The sequence below is a fragment of the Oncorhynchus tshawytscha genome, linkage group LG15 (genome assembly GCF_018296145.1).
Source record: "Oncorhynchus tshawytscha isolate Ot180627B linkage group LG15, Otsh_v2.0, whole genome shotgun sequence".
Classification (NCBI taxonomy): Eukaryota; Metazoa; Chordata; class Actinopteri; order Salmoniformes; family Salmonidae; genus Oncorhynchus; species Oncorhynchus tshawytscha.
The window spans coordinates 16,660,000-16,679,811 of record NC_056443.1 but is presented as its reverse complement, the minus strand read 5'-3'; the positions used below and the strand labels follow the sequence as shown (position 1 = coordinate 16,679,811).

Below are 19,812 nucleotides of genomic sequence, written 5' to 3'. Positions count from 1 at the left end.
TCTCTCTTTATCTCTCTCACGCTCTCCCTCTGTCTCCTTCCCTCCACCTCTCTTCTACTCTCTCCATTCTTCCCTTCCTCCCCACTTCCTTCCATTAGCATATGGTGCTCATTATACCGTTGAGCATCCAAGACGTTAGGCAATATCCTAACCACCAGCAACGGACGTCAAATATTGACACGCACCCACGCGCACACGCACGCACGCACACACACACACACACACACACATACACACACACACACACAGACACACACACACACACACACACACAGACACACAGACACACACACACAGACACACACAGACACACACACAGACACACACACACACACAGACGCACGCACACACACACACACACACACACACACACACACACACACACACACACACACACACACACACACACACACACACACACACACACACACACACACACACACACACACACACACACACACACACACACACACACACACACACACACACACAATTCCATATCGAACGTTTAGTGCATACCAATAAAAACAGCAGATTATTGCAGAGTGAAAAAAGTACTCCATCTTGATGGATTTAGCTATGGCAGATTACTGGTTAATCTAGAAACAACACGTCTCAGCGGTAAAGTATCTGTCTGTCTGTCTGCCAGGAAGAATACTATGTGTGTTGTAATCCCCGGGTTAAATGACGCTCTAAGACAGATGCTCCAGACGCGAATCTAAAAAGGACCCTTACAAAAGAAGATTGCAGTCAGAGTGCAGTCAAAAACAAAAACAAAAACGTTTTACTGCAGTAATTTTGCAGTGTGATCACAGTTACAGTGCAGTATGACTGCAGCTATTCTGCTATTACTGTGTCCAAAATACCACAGTCGACTGCACCCCCCAAAAAAAAAAAGAAAAGATGGCATTGTATGTCAATGGTGGAAGGTTGAGGGTTAGACAAACACACATAAACTCTTGAAGAAAGTGAAGGGACTACACGAGTCAGGGGTAAGCTGTATGTGACGATGCGAGAGGATTACTTTCAGAAGGGCATCGTTTCATCCCCTCTCCACCACGAGCGGTGACATGCGGTCATTCACTTCACTGAACCATAAATACATGACTGAGTTCATATCATTGGCACTCCCTCAGGGACGATCTGAGGTTGTTAAAAACACTAGTAAACACAAACTACTATGCATCCCATAAAGTCGGAAGCTTACATACACTTAGGTTGGAGTCAGTAAAACTCGTTTTTCAACCACTCCACAAATTTCTTGTTAACAAACTATAGTTTGGCAAGTCGGTTAGGACATTACTTTGTGCATGACAGAAATAATTTTTCCAACAATTGTTTACAGGCAGATTATTTCACATAATTCATCATTCACATAATTCACTGTATCACAATTCCAGTGGGTCAGAAGTTTACATACACTAAGTTGACTGTGCCATTAAATAGCTTGGGAAATTCCACACAAGTATGTCATGGCTTTAGAAGCTTCTGATAGGCTAATTGACATCATTTGAGTCAATTGGAGATGTACCTGTGGATGTATTTCAAGGCCTACCTTCAAACTCAGTGCCTCTTTGCTTGACATCATGGGAAAATCAAAAGAAATCAGCCAAGACCTCAGAAAATAAATTGTAGACCTCCACAAGTCTGGTTCATTATGACCATTGTTATGTTTGGAGGAAAAAGGGGGAGGCTTGCAAGCCGAAGAACACCATCCCAACCGTGAAGCACGGCATCAGCGTGTGGGGGTGCTTTGCTGCAGGAGGGACTGGTGCACTTCACAAAATAGATGGCATCATGAGGGAGGAAAATTATGTGGGTACATTGAAGCAAAATCTCAAGACATCAGTCAGCAAGTTAAAGCTTGGTCGCAAATGCGTCTTCTAAATGGACAATGACCCTAAGCATACTTCCAAAGTTGTGGCAAAATGGCTTAAGGAAAATAAAGTCAAATGGAGTGGCCATCACAAAGCCCTGACCTCAATCCTATTGAAGATTTGTGGGCAGACCTGAAAAAGCGTGTGTGAGCAAGGAGGCCTACAAACCTGACTCAGTTACACCAGCTCTGTCAGCATGAATGGGCCAAAATTCACCCAACTTATTGTGGGAAGCTTGTGGAAGGCTAACCGAAACGTTTGTTAAACAATTTTAAGGCAATGCTACCAAATACTAATTGAGTGTATGTAAACTTCTGACCCACTGGGAATGTGATGAAAGAAATAAAAGCTGAAATAAATCACTCTCTACTATTCACATTCTTAAAATTAAGTGGTGATCCTAACTGACCTAAGACAGGGAATTTTTACTAGGATTAAATGTCAGGAATTGTGAAAAACTGAGTTTAGATGTATTTGGCTAAGGTGTATGTAAAACTTCTGACTTCAACTGTAAATACTTTAAATACATTAACCTTAATGTAAAAGTACTTTAGTTACTGTATATTTCACTGTATTGATATAGTAATATAAAACCCCTTGTCCTACTTCTATAAACACACAAACACAAGCTGCAAAAGCGGTTTTCTCCTTTCAATATTACTGTAACATGGCGGTTAGCACTAATGCACAATGTAAGAATGACGGTGAGAAGTTCATTCATTCACAATTGCCAGCAATATAGTAATATTGTTCCAAAGGTCGACTAAAGTGACCCTGAAGTTTATTGAGCTCAATTGAGCGAAGAGCCATAAGGAAACTAGGCCAAAGGGAACATGATCAAGGTGTGCTGAATGAAGTGTACTGAGTAAGGACGACAAACATAGCCTTATTCCAAATGGCACCTTATTCTCTATGTAGTGCACTACTTTTGGTTGAAAGTGTGGCACGCACACACACACACACACAGAAACATATACATGTGCATGCACCCGCACACACACAGACTTACCACGTAGTAGAACTGCATGTCCTGCCGCACAGGCTGCTCCATCTGCATCACTGAAGAAGATATTCCATCAGTGACTAAAGACTCTTTTTCTTCTCCTCAGAGAGGGGACCGAGGTGTGCCTCCTTGACTCTCTTCTCTTTAGCGCTCCTCTCTTTTCTATCCTCTCCTTCTCTCACTGCTTAGACAGTAACTGCAACTGTTGATGTGTAGAGTTGTCCATCAGTCAAGAGACAGCTTGAGCCCAGTATGAGGTTGTTGTTGTGTGGTCCCCCCCCTCTCTCTCTCTTTCTCTCTCTCTTTCTTTCTCTCTCTCTCTCTCTCTCTCTCTCTCTCTCTCTCACACACACACACACACACTCCCTCTCTCTCTTTCTCTCTCCTGCTTCTCTATCTCTCTGAAGATAGCGCTCAGTTCTTCCTGTGCCGGCTGCTGTTGTGGCCGCTGGATGTGTTTGTGAGAGAGAAAGAGTGTGTGTGTATGTGTGTGTGTATGTGTGTTCTGTGACAGATAACGCACTGTGCGCTCTTTGCTGTCAGAAACAGGAAACGTGGAGTTTGGCAGTTTAGCCCTGGGGCGTGCGTTCTTGTCAGTCTGTCCTACTGTCCATATGTGTGTGTGTCTGTGTGTGCTTGCCTGCGAGAGTGAGACGGAGTTGGTAATCACTTTTAGCCTACTGAACCCTGATAAATAGTAACACACACACAAACACACACACACGGATCAACTTCCGACCTGCGTAACCTCAGGTAATCTATAATGTTTTGTCATTTGTATGTTATACCATATTTTTACACACTGGCACACATACAGTGGGGCAAAAAAGTATTTAGTCAGCCACCAATTGTGCAAGTTCTCCCACTTAAAAAGATGAGAGAGGCCTGTAATTTTCATCATAGGTACACTTCAACTATGACAGACAAAATGAGGGAAAACATTTCAGAAAATCACATTGTAGGATTTTTAATGAATTTATTTGCAAATTACGGTGGAAAATAAGTATTTGGTCAATAACAAAGTTTATCTCAATACTTTGTTATATACCCTTTGTTGGCAATGACAGAGGTCAAACGTTTTCTGTAAGTCTTCACAAGGTTTTCACACACTGTTGCTGGTATTTTGGCCCATTCCTCCATGCAGATCTCCTCTAGAGCAGTGATGTTTTGGTGCTGTTGCTGGGCAACACGGACTTTCAACTCCCTCCAAAGATTTTCTATGGGGTTGAGATCTGGAACTGGCTAGGCCACTCCAGGACCTTGAAATGCTTCTTACAAAGCCACTCCTTTATTGCCCGGGCGGTGTGTTTGGGATAATTGTCATGCTGAAAGACCCAGCCACGTTTCATCTTCACTGCCCTTGCTGATGGAAGTAGGTTTTCACTCAAAATCTCACGATACATGGCCCCATTCATTCTTTCCTTTACAGGGATCAGTCGTCCTGGTCCCTTTGCAGAAAAACAGCCCCAAAGCATGATGTTTCCACCCCCATGCTTCACAGTAGGTATGGTGTTCTTTGGATGCAACTCAGCATTCTTTGTCCTCCAAACACGACGAGTTGAGTTTTTACCAAAAAGTTATATTTTGGTTTCATCTGACCATATGACATTCTCCCAATCTTCTTCTGGATCATCCAAATGCTCTCTAGCAAACTTCAGACGGGCCTGGACATGTACTGGCTTAAGCAGGGGGACACGTCTGGCACTGCAGGATTTGAGTCCCTGGCGGCGTAGTGTGTTACTGATGGTAGGCTTTGTTACTTTTGTCCCAGCTCTCTGCAGGTCATTCACTAGGTCCCCCCGTGTGGTTCTGGGATTTTTGCTCACCGTTCTTGTGATCATTTTGACCCCACGGGGTGAGATCTTGCGTGGAGCCCCAGATCGAGGGAGATTATCAGTGGTCTAGTATGTCTTCCATTTCCTAATAATTGCTCCCACAGTTGATTTCTTCAAACCAAGCTGCTTACCTATTGCAGATTCAGTCTTCCCAGCCTGGTGCAGGTCTACAATTTTGTTTCTGGTGTCCTTTGACAGCTCTTTGGTCTTGGCCATAGTGGAGTTTGGAGTGTGACTGTTTGAGGTTGTGGACATGTGTCTTTTATACTGATAACAAGTTCAAACAGGTGCCATTAATACAGGTAACGAGTGGAGGACAGAGGAGCCTCTTAAAGAAGAAGTTACAGGTCTGTGAGAGCCAGAAATCTTCCCTGTTTGTAGGTGACCAAATACTTATTTTCCACCATAATTTGCAAATAAATTCATTAGAAATCCTACAATGTGATTTTCTGGATTTTTTAAATTTAATTTTGTCTGTCATAGTTGAAGTGTACCTATGATGAAAATTACAGGCCTCTCTCATCTTTTTAAGTGGGAGAACTTTCACAATTGGTGGCTGACTAAATACTTTTTTGCCCCACTGTATATCGTATCATAATGATACTGCAGTAGCTGGATTAGGGAGGGGTAGATTATTCATTAGCAAAACAATTTAAGATTACAGGTCAAGAATGAAAAACCCAGAATAGCACAGAATAGCCTGTATTGCATTAGTTCATTCTGTGATTACTGGGATTTTCTATTGCAAATAGCACAAGTACTTGTATCATGATGTATCTATAACAATAATAATAATAATAAATCATAATCATTTGGTGGGTGCTTGCATTTGTCCTATTTCACACATGTACAAGTGTGTATTAATACTCATGTGTGAATTGGAAATGTATTTTTTGCATACCCTATTCCTTGGAGAGTGAGGTCACGGCCAGGGTCTGCCATTCAATAGCGACCCTGGAACAATTAGGGTTAAGTGCCTTGCTGAAGGCCAAATCGACACATTTTTCACCTTGTCGGCTTGAGGATTCGGTTACTGGACCAACGCTCTAACCACTAGGCTACCTGCCGCTATGGTCTTGTATAACATTTTTATTTTTATTTTGACTGAGAACACTTTCATCATACAGGAGGGATTTTCAACATTCAACATTCCAACTGCTGCCAATTCCATGGAATTTGAATTCTAGGATCAGGACTGCATCAATGAAAGCGTAGTAACTTTTAGATCCAGTGTGATGTCCTTGAGTGATATTTCCACTAGGTGGCAACAGACTCCAGTAGGTTCTTACAGCGAGGGCCATAGTCGTCAGATGCATGTATGTCCCAAACGGTACCATTTTCCCTATGTGGTGCACTACTTTTGACCTGAGCCCATAGGATTCTGGTCAAAAGTAGTGCACTATGTAGGGAATAGGGTGCCATTTGGGATGAACCCTATGTTACGTAAGTTTGTTTTGGATTTTAATAATGAGCTGTCTCTGTGGAACTCAGTTTATTAAAGAAATACCCTCCCTCTAGTTATACATTTTAATCTGAGCGAAACACAGACACCACCACTACACAGTCTGAAATACAGGCACACTACCACCACTACACAGTCTGAAATACAGGCACACTACCACCACTACACAGTCTGAAATACAGGCACACTACCACCACTACACAGTCTGAAATACAGGCACACTACCACCACTACACAGTCTGAAATACAGGCACACTACCACCACTACACAGTCTGAAATACAGGCACACTACCACCACTAAACAGCAGTGGAGGCTGCTGAGGGGAGGGTGAATCATAGTACTGCCTGGAATGGAGTTAATGGGATGGTATCAAGCACATAAGAACCACATGTTCGATACCATTCCATTGACTCGATTACAGCCATTATTATGAGCCGTTGTCCCCTCAGCAGCCTCCACTGGTGCAAAGTCTGAAATACAGGCACACTCCCACCACTACACAAGACTACACAGTCTTAAATACAGGCACACTCCCACCACTACACAAGACTACACAGTCTGAAATACAGACACACTCCCACCACTACACAAGACTACACAGTCTTAAATACAGGCACACTCCCACCACTACACAAGACTACACAGTCTGAAATACAGACACACTCCCACCACTACACAAGACTACACAGTCTTAAATACAGACACACTCCCACCACGACACAAGACTACACAGTCTGAAATACAGACACACTCCCACCACTACACAAGACTACACAGTCTGAAATACAGACACACTCCCACCACTACAAGACTAACTACACAGTCTGAAATACAGACACACTCCCACCACTACAAGACTACACAGTCTGAAATACAGACACACTCCCACCACTACACAAGACTACACAGTCTTAAATACAGACACACTCCCACCACGACACAAGACTACACAGTCTGAAATGCAGACACACTCCCACCACTACACAAGACTACACAGTCTGAAATACAGACACACTCCCACCACTACACAAGACTACACAGTCTGAAATACAGACACACTCCCACCACTACACAAGACTACACAGTCTGAAATACAGACACACTCCCACCACTACACAAGACTACACAGTCTGAAATACAGACACACTCCCACCACTACACAAGACTACACAGTCTGAAATACAGACACACTCCCACCACTACACAAGACTACACAGTTTGAAATACAGGCACACTCCCACCACTACACAAGACTACACAGTCTGAAATACAGACACACTCCCACCACTACACAAGACTACACAGTCTGAAATACAGACACACTCCCACCACTACACAAGACTACACAGTCTGAAATACAGACACACTCCCACCACTACACAAGACTACACAGTCTGAAATACAGACACACTCCCACCACTACACAAGACTACACAGTTTGAAATAAAAAGACACACTACCACCACTACAACAAGACTACACAGTCTGAAATACAGGCACACTCCCACCACTACACAAGACTACACAGTCTGAAATAAAAAGACACACTACCACCACTACAAGACTACACTGTTTGAAATACAGACTACCACCACTACACAAGTCTGAAATACAGGCACACTACCACCACTACACAAGACTACACTGTTTTAAATACAGACTACCACCACAACACAAGTCTGAAATACAGACACACTACCACCACAGTAGAAGACTACACTGTTTGAAATACAGGCACACTACCACCACTACACAAGACTACACTGTTTTAAATACAGACTACCACCGCTACACAAGTCTGAAATACAGACACACTACCACCACTACACAAGACTACACTGTTTTAAATACAGACTACCACCACTACACAAGTCTGAAATACAGACACACTACCACCACAGCAGAAGACTACACTGTTTTAAATACAGACTACCACCACAACACAAGTCTGAAATACAGGCACACTACCACCACTACACAAGACTACACTGTTTTAAATACAGACTACCACCACAACACAAGTCTGAAATACAGGCACACTACCACCACTACACAAGACTACACTGTTTTAAATACAGACTACCACCACAACACAAGTCTGAAATACAGGCACACTACCACCACTACACAAGACTACACTGTTTTAAATACAGACTACCACCACAACACAAGTCTGAAATACAGACACACTACCACCACTACACAAGACTACACCGTCTGAGGCAGACTCAGCTCACTACAGAGGTAAGAAAACATAGCTACCGTTTAATTAAACATGGCAAGGAATCTACGAATGTAAATTATATATTTAATGTATGAATACATTGGATGTAGGAAAAACTACAATGAAACCTAGGCTATATATTTATTGATATATGGATAACTTCTCTAGTCCATCATCTTGAGACTGGAGAGGTTTAACTACACAGTCTGAAGCAGACTGAAGAGGTTTAACTACACGATCTGAAGCAGACTGGAGAGGTTTAACTACACAGTCTGAAGCAGACTGAAGAGGTTTAACTACACGATCTGAAGCAGACTGGCGAGGTTTAACTACACAGTCTGAAGCAGACTGAAGAGGTTTAACTACACGATCTGAAGCAGACTGGAGAGGTTTAACTACACAGTCTGAAGCAGACTGAAGAGGTTTAACTACACAGTCTGAAGCAGACTGAAGAGGTTTAACTACACGATCTGAAGCAGACTGGAGAGGTTTAACTACACAGTCTGAAGCAGACTGGAGAGGTTTATCTACACAGTCTGAAGCAGACTGGAGAGGTTTAACTACACAGTCTGAAGCAGACTGAAGAGGTTTAACTACACGATCTGAAGCAGACTGGAGAGGTTTAACTACACAGTCTGAAGCAGACTGGAGAGGTTTAACTACACAGTCTGAAGCAGACTGAAGAGGTTTAACTACACGATCTGAAGCAGACTGGAGAGGTTTAACTACACAGTCTGAAGCAGACTGGAGAGGTTTATCTACACAGTCTGAAGCAGACTGGAGAGGTTTAACTACACAGTCTGAAGCAGACTGGAGAGGTTTAACTACACAGTCTGAAGCAGACTGGAGAGGTTTAACTACACAGTCTGAAGCAGACTGGAGAGGTTTAACTACACAGTCTGAAGCAGACTGGAGAGGTTTAACTACACAGTCTGAAGCAGACTGGAGAGGTTTAACTACACAGTCTGAAGCAGACTGAAGAGGTTTAACTACACGATCTGAAGCAGACTGGAGAGGTTTAACTACACAGTCTGAAGCAGACTGGAGAGGTTTATCTACACAGTCTGAAGCAGACTGGAGAGGTTTAACTACACAGTCTGAAGCAGACTGGAGAGGTTTAACTACACAGTCTGAAGCAGACTGGAGAGGTTTAACTACACAGTCTGAAGCAGACTGGAGAGGTTTAACTACACGATCTGAAGCAGACTGGAGAGGTTTAACTACACAGTCTGAAGCAGACTGGAGAGGTTTAACTACACAGTCTGAAGCAGACTGGAGAGGTTTAACTACACAGTCTGAAGCAGACTGGAGAGGTTTAACTACACAGTCTGAAGCAGACTGGAGAGGTTTAACTACACAGTCTGAAGCAGACTGGAGAGGTTTAACTACACAGTCTGAAGCAGACTGGAGAGGTTTAACTACACAGTCTGAAGCAGACTGGAGAGGTTTAACTACACAGTCTGAAGCAGACTGAAGAGATTTAACTACACAGTCTGAAGCAGACTGGAGAGGTTTAACTACACAGTCTGAAGCAGACTGGAGAGGTTTAACTACACAGTCTGAAGCAGACTGGAGAGGTTTAACTACACAGTCTGAAGCAGACTGGAGAGGTTTAACTACACAGTCTGAAGCAGACTGGAGAGGTTTAACTACACAGTCTGAAGCAGACTGGAGAACACAGAAGGGTTATATGAATGTAAATAGTGTATGTGAATATATTATAATATCTATTAATTGTTGCTCAGTTTTTGGTGATTGAAAAAGGCAAAACGCTAATGAAATCAAAGCAATTCTCAAGTTATGACTTTTCATTTGTCTTGTACGGATCATATATTTCTTTTTTGCTATCACCAGCAATGTTCTTTCATTCAGGAAACACAGATATGATAACAGGGTCATTTGTATTCTCTAGGAACTAAATGAATCAAACGACTGAAATGAGGAGGGACTAACCTGAACTTGTTCAATAAGAGACATTCATTTCCATGGCAAAAACACTTTGCTACCGTTTTGCCATGGTGGGCACTAATGAATACACCCCAAGTCAGGAAAAAATTCAATAGACAAAATCAGTGTTAAGCAAGAAAAATAATTTATTTGAATGATATAATCATTTGAATCACATTGGCAAGACATACATGGCTGCATGTGTTTAAACCAACAGCTACATAAACCACACTGCTGGATCTGAAAACTGAGGTTGTTGATAATTATCAGAATAATAATCATATATGCAGTAGAGTTTTGAATATGTCCTTCCAATGAGAAATAACAAAAATAGAATAATTCCAAGAACTCTCTCTTTCTCTCTTTATTTGAGTAGCCTAACCCAACAAACTTCATCTTGTTTCGTGGGTGTTTTTGTGTGTGTGTCTCTTTTAACTTAATAAAACTTTATTATTGTCCTGGTCCTATACATACAGAGAGTACTGTGAGCAGTTTAACTGCAGTACAACTAATTATCGGTTATACTCGTTATACTTAGGGACAGGAGTTTTTTCCTGACCACATGACCTGACCGGGAAACACTCTGGGCCGAGAGTTATATGCTATTTGTTTCTCATAGCCTATAACTAGGACCCTGAGTTTTTCCTGCATTGGTTAGGTAATGTGATGAGGGAACATTATGGGGCTAGATTTCTGTAAGAATGTTGTTGGGGGGGAAAAAGTACATATTTTGACAGAAAAATAACTCCTGTCCCTAATCATCCTATCATCTCTATATTTAATCTGAATAAGGGTAGTCTAATGGTACTTACATTGTATATACAGATTAACACTTCAACATAGCTCAAAAGGGTGCGATCAAATCTCATATGATACCCTTTCAAGTGTTAGACCAGAGTAGTGCACTAGATAGGGAGTAGGATGTGATTTGAGACAAAGGCTAAGATTAATATGTCTGTTTGTTTGTTTAGCGTCATGACAACCAGATGGTTGTTAACAGCTTGTCGTGCTGCTGTTAGATGTCGATGCAGAAACAAGGTATAAAACACAAACTGACTAAAGGACATCTTTTTCTGTCATCCCTCCTCTCCCTCTCTCTTCTTCTCCCCCTCTCTCTTCTTCTCCCCTTCTCTCTTCTTCTCTCCCTCTCTCTTCTTCTCTCCCTCTCTCTTCTTCTCCCCCTCTCTCTTCTTCTCTCCCTCTCTCTTCTTCTCTCCCTCTCTCTTCTTCTCTCTTTCTTCTTCTCTCTCTCTTCTTCTCTCCCTCTCTCTTCTTCTCTCCCTCTCTCTTCTTCTCTCCCTCTCTCTTCTTCTCTCTCTCTTCTTCTCTCTCTAGACTTTTATTGTTCTGTGGGGAGTTTGGGGAAAGCTTTAAGAGGTGTCCTTATCACAGAAAGAAAGACAGAAAGAAAGAAAGAACGAAAGAGAGAAAGAAAGAAGGAAATAAGGAAGGAAAGAAGGAAATAAGGAAGGAAAGAAGGAAATAAGGAAGGAAAGAAGGAAATAAGGAAGGAAAGAAAGAAGGAAATAAGGAAGGAAAGAAAGAAGGAAATAAGGAAGGAAAGAAAGAAGGAAATAAGGAAAGAAAGAAGGAAAGAAAGAAAGAAAAGAAATCAATGGACAGAACTTGTATTAACCCAACTGTGATCCCCTCTTTCAGAGGAGTGATATATCCACTCGTGAAATGTTACCCACCTTCTCTCCCTCGCCCCACCCCTCCCCCGATCCTCATACCTCTTTCTCTTCTGCTCCCCTACTCTGTAATACTCTACCACATTCCTAGAAATGGTTGATTGGAGTTTGGAACCCACTATAATAAATCACTGTATGTGCCAACTGTAGGCTACTGAACAAATCTGTATTTCTTTGTGTGTGTGTGTGTGTGTGTGTGTGTGTGTGTGTGTGTGTGTGTGTGTGTGTGTGTGTGTGTGTGTGTGTGTGTGTGTGTGTGTGTGTGTGTGTGTGTGTGTGTGTGTAGCACTGCGCAACCATTTCTGTGGCTAGAGCTGAAATCTGCAACTGGATTGAGAGTTACAGTATTTAGTGAGTATTTAGCCTTGGTGTGTGAAAATGTGTTTCTGCCTCATCCTCGGTCTTGGGCTAAGTCATCTATCTATTGCTTACATTTGTTTCAACTCTTTCTCTCTCCCTCTTTCTCTTTGTCGTTGTACCTGTGTTTTATGAACAATATAAGGGTACAAGAGTAGTAATAGTAGGAATAGTGACGACCACTACTGTAACAGCCATAGTATATGACAGTAGTAACCATATTATACAGTATTACCGTAATAATCACAGTATATGACTGTAGTAACCATAGTATACAGTATTACCGTAATAACCACAGTATATGACTGTAGTAACCATATTATACAGTATTACCGTAATAACCACAGTATATGACTGTAGTAACCATAGTATACAGTATTACCGTAATAACCACAGTATATGACAGTAGTAACCATATTATACAGTATTACCGTAATAACCACAGTATATGACAGTAGTAACCATATTATACAGTATTACCGTAATAACCACAGTATATGACTGTAGTAACCATATTATACAGTATTACCGTAATAACCACAGTATATGACTGTAGTAACCATAGTATAAAGCATTACCTTAGTATCCATAATAACTACAGTACTTCAGAACAGAAAGAGTAACAACTCTGCATACCTCAAAGGGAGTGTAATATCAAGGTAGCTGAAAACCATAGAATATAACCAGTAGAATGGGCATAGAACCTCTGACCATAGGAATTTGACATTATGGCCCCATTGACTTAAATAGGGGTGTCCATTCTAGTAATTATATTTCTATGTAGAAAACACAGAAGGTTAAACATCACGCCAGACTACAAGGCAAACTAACACTGAGTTTTGTCATAGATATTTTTTTAATGTAGTTCCATTCACTAAATATTTAAAACAAGCGTCACTTGACTATTTATTAATAACGTGTTCATTTACATAGGTTTTTTTTCTCTCGTTCTTTTCATTGTCTTTATAAGTTGTCGTCGTTGTTGTTCTGGTTTCCTGAATGACCGATATAACAAAAAGAGCATCCAGATATTCATCTGGAGTCGTTGCGTCTCCGTGTTGTTGCTGGAGGGACAGAGCAGTAGTCTTACAGGGTGTGCTCCCTCTCTTCATCCACAGGGGGGCGCTGTAGCTTAATAGCACCAGGGTTTGCACAGCCCCAATGTAATGGTTCTGGAAAAGTGTGGTGAAAGGAGGATGGGTTAAGATCCGTGTTCACAGTCTGACTGGGTCCAGAAGTCCACTATCCTTTCCTTTTAAGTACACATCCAGACATTCATACGCACTGTCCCTTTTCCATCCGTCTCTTGTGTGTTCTTTCACACAATCCACCCTCCTGTTTTCCTTGTTACATGGATGGTTGGTTTGGTCTGGATATAGGGACAGATGCACAATGCAACAGAAGGATAAAACATTTGTATTTTTGACAGAGAGGGTTGGATCGAAAGATGAAGTTGAACATAGCACTCTTGAACACGATATCAACGCGGCATCCTTTTCTTTCCTTTCATTGACATTCAGGCTGTGTCGTCTGTGAGCGTGAAGCTCAGATGCACAGAAAGAATGGGAGGGGCACGGAGGGAGGGATGAGGGGAGGGCGAAGAAATGAGAAGAGGAGGGGGCTACTCCATGGGCAGAGAGAGAGAGAGAGACAGATGGAGCATGTGTTCCTGCCAGGAAGGAGGACGAGAAGAGAGGGAGAGTGGACGAGAAGAGAGGGAGAGTGGACGAGAGGAAAAGGCTGCAGCATCACCCCTGCACAAAACGCACAGTATGAGAAAAAAACATGTGGAGAGAAGAGGGTGATGCATTTTTCAATATGGCCGATGGATGGCTAGCTGTATTCCTGGACGGTCTCTGTTTGTTTTGTGATGGTTGTTAGAAAAGTGGGTTCTAATCACAGTTCCGGAATCCCCTCAGGCCCAGAATCCTCTCTCAGTTCCAAAACGTCACGGAAAACTCCAAAGACTACAGCCACATGATTCAGACCACTTAATCCTCTCCTTAGGGCGGATAAATGAAGCCCTTGTCCCCACACACACACACACACACACACACACACACACACATCTCCACTGGTCTGTTTATGGCAGTCCTTTGGTCCTAACAGAAACCAGTCTAAACCCTGTTGAATAAACTCAACCCTGTATCATACTCTCTGTTAAGAAATATCCACAGGGTTCAATTCTGTGCCCTCCATCTTTCACACCTCCCTTGCTGTGTTTGGTTATCATTTCCTGTATACACACACACACAGACGCACGCAAGTACACACACACTCTGAGGGCAGTGCGGGGAGATCCGTGGGTAAGGGTTCGTGGGATTGTATTCCATAGCGTCGCTCCTTCAGTTCAGTTGGTTTGATCCTGTTGTGTGCTGTGAGGTGTATCACATAGTAGCCTACTACTGTTAGTACTACAGTAGTACTATTACTGTTAGTACTACTGTAGTACTATTACTGTTAGTACTACTGTAGTACTGCTACTACTACTGTTAGTACTACTGTAGTACTTCTGTCCTACTACTGTTAGTACTATTGTTAGTACTACTGTAGTACTATTGTACTACTACTGTTAGTACTAGTGTAGTACTATTATACTACTACTGTTAGTACTACTGTAGTACTTCTGTCCTACTACTGTTAGTACTATTGTTAGTACTACTGTAGTACTATTGTACTACTACTGTTAGTACTAGTGTAGTACTATTATACTACTACTGTTAGTACTACTGTAGTACTTCTGTCCTACTACTGTTAGTACTATTGTTAGTACTACTGTAGTACTATTGTACTACTACTGTTAGTACTAGTGTAGTACTATTATACTACTACTGTTAGTAGTACTACTATACACTGTGGCTCTCCATAGTCTGTTAGAACAGTTCAAGCGGATTTTTTTCAGTTTATACGGTATGTATGTATGTATATCTTTGTACATTTATATGGCCTTCTATCGCGTATGAAAAGAGAAACATAAACAAACGAATAACAGGGAGGACACAGGCGTTGTTGTTTTCCTCGTTGTTATAAACTACCTCGGTAGGCAGTCGCCAAAGTGCTTTGATTCAAACATAAAGGGTCGGGGCTTGGTACCATGTCCAACTGTCAATCTTCCCGTGGAATGTTTTCGATTTAAACCGTTGTAGTTTTGTTGTTGTTGTTGTTGTTGTTGTTGCGCGAGGGACAGAAAATACGACACACACACTCACCCCATGTCTTCAAAAGACTAGTGTGGCATCTGTCGCCATCAAGCACAGGCCTGCGATGTACCCAGGTCTATTATCCAATCAAACGTTCCCTAGTATAGTCTCTCTCTCTCGTTTAAAAAAAAATGTTGAAGCATGACATTAACAATCCTTAATGTTCTCCTTTAGACTGAAGGAGACCTCCAAAAATAATACCCCTTAATGATGGAACGGACGGCGTGATAAACAGAACTCCTTTGATGACCATTGTGACCAACCATTGGCCAGTTAATAAAAGGTCAATCAGTGGTTGAGTGGTCTGGTTGGACGTTCCTTTCTTCCATCAATAGTCCGATCGAAAAGTCTATAACTAGATTCAAACTACTTTCTCGGGAGATAAGAGAGAAAGAGAGAGAGAGAGAGAGAGAGAGAGAGAGAGGATGACCTGGGACAAGTGGTTTAAAAACTCTCATTGGTCCTGAGGCATTCTGGTTCCATTATTCCCGGTGGTCATATCCCCTCCTCCGTCCGCCGAGGTGGAGAATTCTGTGACGCGTCGTGCGAGGGGGTTTGTGCTCTTGAGGAGTTCCATAGCAGAGACTCTGGCCCCTCCCGTGCTGGACTTGCTGCCCTTCTTTTGGAGCAGGGCCATGAAGTTGTCATTCCGCGAGGTGGAGCGCGGGGTCGAGCCCAGGGTCAGGGTTCGGAGGTCACCACCACTGGTGCTGTGCTTCACCGGGGAGACCAGACTCTGGCGGCTGCCGAACGAGTCCCCTGGTTCCTTACGGCCCAGGACTTTCCTTTTTGACCTGTAGGGAGGAGAGAAGAGAAGAGAAGAGGAGAGATGTTAAACGCATTAGAATTATTCATTTTTTTGTAAATATGTGTGTGAGTTAGCGTAACTGGTCAGTCCCCACAAGGAAAAAGGCCTTTCAGGCTTAGCGGTTAGGTTTAGTGTTAGAATTAGGGTTATATTTATATTTAGGGCTAAGTTTAGTTTTAGGGTGAGGGTTAAGGTTAGGTTAAGGGAGAAAAACATTGTTTTAAATGGGAATGAATTGTTTGGTCCCCATAAGGATAGTAAAACCAGTGTGTGTGTGTGTGTGTGTGTGTGTGTGTGTGTGTGTGTGTGTGTGTGTGTGTGTGTGTGTGTGTGTGTGTGTGTGTGTGTTTGTGTGCGAGCGTGCGTGTGCGAGCGTGCGTGTGTGTGTGTGCGAGCGTGTGTGTATGTGTGTGTGCGAGCGTGTGTATTGGCATACCTGTGTATTTTGGTGAACAGGTCCTCTGTGGTGTGTGTGGTAGGTGTGTGTCCTCTGACATCATCATCCATTTCCTCTGTGATGTGGAGTTCCGTCTTGTCACTAACGACCGAACTGCTCTCCTCAACACTCTCCGCATCATCACCTGGAAACAATATGATTGGTCAGTTACTCTCTAACGACGGACCAATGAAAACTAGAAACATTTCTATCAATGGATATCAATCAATAAATGAAGAAAACAATTAACAATGACCAATCAAAACAATATTGGTAGTTTTGGTTTTTCATTTGCGATGGTAACCACTTGCACTGTAATACTTTCACCCCTGACAGGATCTGAATTCCAGCTAAATTGATTTTCACTTATTCATTTCCCATCATAACATTGTAAACATACTTCTGCCTGTCTCTGTAATGCTGAGCCTCCCCTCCACGTCTGTAAAAGAAGAGTCCTGTAATGAAGACTCCATGGAGCTTTCCTCATCCGTCCCTATTCCCAGGTAATTTTCCTGGTTTTCCTCTTTCCCGGGAATCTCTTCTGGTGGGAACGCTCCAACGGGAGAGCGGAGAGCGGCAGGGCAGTCTGTCTGTGTTCCCTGTCTGTCGGTGGTACCGTTGGAGGGAAGTAGCAGGACGTTGGGCTTCTTTGGAACCGGCGGAGGAACCTTGGGGAGCGATTTGTTATTAGTGGTGTACATGATAACCAAGGGACAATGTGCCATGTAGCAAGTAAATACATGCAGACAATATACTGTATATGTGTATGAGAGAGAGAGAGAGAGAGAGAGAGAGAGAGAGAGAGAGAGAGAGAGAGATAGAGAGAGAGAAAGAGAGAGAGAGAAAGAGAGAAAGAGAGAGAGAGAGAGAGAGAGAGACAGAGAGAGAGAGAGAGAGAGAAAGAGAGAGAGAGAGACAGAGAGAGAAAGAGAGAGAGAGAGAGAGAGAGAGAGACAGAGAGAGAGACAGAGAGAGAGAGAGAGAGAGAGAGAGAGAGAGAATTGACTGACTGACCACACAACAAAAAAAAGGCATTCATTGAACCCTAACCCATTCAGCTGGCCTACCTTGGGTTTCTTCTTGTCCAATTCAGCCAGACAGGATATGGTCATCCTGCTAGGTAGAGACTTGCTCTTATCCTGAGTCTCCAGCACTTCCTGGTTACTGCAGGGAGAGGGGAGTGACCCTCCATCCTCAGGCCCAAGACGGAGCTCCAAGTCAGGGTTGAACTCCGGCTCCATGGAGGGGTCCTCCAGGAGGGGCTGGGGCAGGGGGAGAGGAGGCAGATCGTACAGGGACCGGGTGTGGGGGAAGGAGGGGGCATCGTAGAGGCTCTGGGGGTAGTGGAGGGGAAGGTTTGGGGATGTTCCTGGGGTCTAAAAGGGCTGGTGGGGGTGTGAGGGAAGGCTTTCTTCAGCTTGGGCTTCCTACCTACCACCATGTAGATGCTGGGGTTAGGCATGGGCCGGGAGGGTCAACAGGGGAGGCAGGGGGAGTCGGAAGCAACGGGGGAGGAGGAAGGGGACTTGAGGAGGATGTTGAGGGGGCGTTTGGGTAATGGGGGCTTGAAGGCCACAGGGGTTTGGGTCTGGGGGCAACGAGGGGGCCGGGGATGCAACCGGGGTGACAGGAGGGGGGAAAGGTCGCGGCCCTGCTCCTCCTCAATGATGTCATTAGAGGCTCCATCAAGGCAGTCCTCCAGGTCAGTACGGGAGACAGAACGCAGGCGGATGTTCCGGAGCTCGTTCGTGATCACCACTGGGAGAGTTGATTGGCTGCCGGCACTCAGTTTACCGGGCTTAATGGCGGTGGACGTGTCAGAATGGCGCCGGCTGGCCTTCTGTTTTGGTTTGATGGAGGACAAATCCAGATGAGCGTTAACCGGCATCTCGAAGGACAGCCTAGATCGGGCGGCAGGGTCCCGTGGTGATGTAGCTGGCAACGAAGACTTCCTCTCTGGGATTTTGGGGCGCATCTTACACCCCAATGTGCAGGCGGGCCCTGTTGGTGTTCCTGCCACCTGGTTGGAGGGGGTGATGGGCGTCGGAGTTTCTGACTGGCTAGAGTAGCCGCTGGAGGGGGACATGAGTCCTGGTGGCTTGAAGGGGGAGGAAGCTTTGGTCGACTCTGTCTCAATGGAGAGCAGGGAGGGGGAGGTGGCTCTGGAGGTGGAGGGAGAGTCCAGGAGTGACTCGGAGCTGCCCCGAACCTTAGATTCAATTAAATGTGATTAGGTTAAATATATTAGACATGAATGGTTAAAAACATGACAATCATCTTCCTGGTCGCACATCAGAAAAAAATCCTACATTAAACCAGGGCTGCCCAACCCTCTTTCTAGAGATCTAGTGTCCAGTAGGTTTTCAGTCCACTTATTAGCTGCTCACTAAGGCCTTAACTAGATGAGTCAGGTACCTAGTTTGGTTAGGGTTGGACTGAAAACCTACAGGACTGTAGATTTTCAGGAAGAGGTTTGAACAACGCTGCATGACACAATATAGACCAGGCCTGGGTAAATCTTTTCCATGGAGGGCCACAGACGAATATGTCGGGCCAGAATCATATTATAGGATTACACATCATGTGTATGACTGTGTTGACAAATATATCTACACTGTAAATCACGACCAGATATGCTACTTATTGTACTTTTTTTGAACATGCACAGAAATAAACCACATCCATGTTCTCCTTTTGGTAGGTATTTTCATTATTAAACACGCAATGAACAGAACCACGGACAGAACCGTGTTTTTGTGCACAAAAACACAAGAACGAGAGAGAGAGCTCAACATTACATTTAAACTACTCAATCAGTGTGAGGAATGATGTTAAGTACTTCAAAATCATACAATGTGATTTTCTGGATTTTTGTTTTAGATTCCGTCTCTCACAGTTGAAGTGTACCTATGATAACAATTACAGACCTCTACATGCTTTGTAAGTAGGAAAACCTGCAAAATCGGCAGT

The 19,812-nt window shown here is 43.4% G+C and overlaps 3 protein-coding genes across 5 annotated transcripts in view; all 3 read right to left on the bottom strand.

Annotated features, from left to right (window-relative positions):
- arhgap36 (Rho GTPase activating protein 36) overlaps positions 1–3,389 on the bottom strand; it is a 93,512-nt gene extending 90,123 nt beyond the window's left edge. For both annotated transcript variants that reach the window (XM_042298197.1, XM_042298199.1), the window contains exon 1: positions 2,887–3,389. In XM_042298197.1, the coding sequence (XP_042154131.1) occupies positions 2,887–2,934 (48 nt within the window). In that variant the 5' untranslated portion in view covers positions 2,935–3,389. The remainder of the gene's footprint in view (positions 1–2,886) is intronic.
- Positions 3,390–11,650: 8,261 nt separating this feature from the next.
- On the bottom strand, positions 11,651–18,112 carry LOC121839390 (NHS-like protein 2). Its single transcript, XM_042298196.1, has 4 exons — positions 17,910–18,112; positions 17,243–17,510; positions 16,843–16,987; positions 11,651–16,392 (listed from the first exon to the last, which is right to left on the bottom strand). Exons 1-4 carry the CDS (start codon positions 18,081–18,083, stop codon positions 16,053–16,055), a joined length of 927 nt encoding a protein of 308 aa, XP_042154130.1. The 5' UTR covers positions 18,084–18,112; the 3' UTR covers positions 11,651–16,052.
- A 196-nt stretch (positions 18,113–18,308) lies between these two features.
- LOC112214506 (NHS-like protein 2) overlaps positions 18,309–19,812 on the bottom strand; it is a 140,932-nt gene continuing 139,428 nt past the window's right edge. For both annotated transcript variants that reach the window (XM_042298194.1, XM_042298195.1), the window contains exon 6: positions 18,309–19,051. In XM_042298194.1, coding sequence (XP_042154128.1) covers positions 18,317–19,051 — 735 coding nt within the window. In that variant the 3' untranslated portion in view covers positions 18,309–18,316. The remainder of the gene's footprint in view (positions 19,052–19,812) is intronic.

Excerpts from the sequence above, each read along its gene's own strand:
- LOC121839390 (XM_042298196.1), bottom strand. The coding sequence starts at position 18,083 with ATGGAGCCGGAGTTCAACCCTGACTTGGAGCTCCGTCTTGGGCCTGAG. Across the intron at positions 16,988-17,242 it reads CATTACAGAGACAGGCAGAA|GTGATGATGCGGAGAGTGTT; the intron begins GTATGTTTACAA and ends TATTGTTTCCAG. Across the intron at positions 16,393-16,842 it reads CTGTTCACCAAAATACACAG|GTCAAAAAGGAAAGTCCTGG; the intron begins GTATGCCAATAC and ends TCCTCCCTACAG.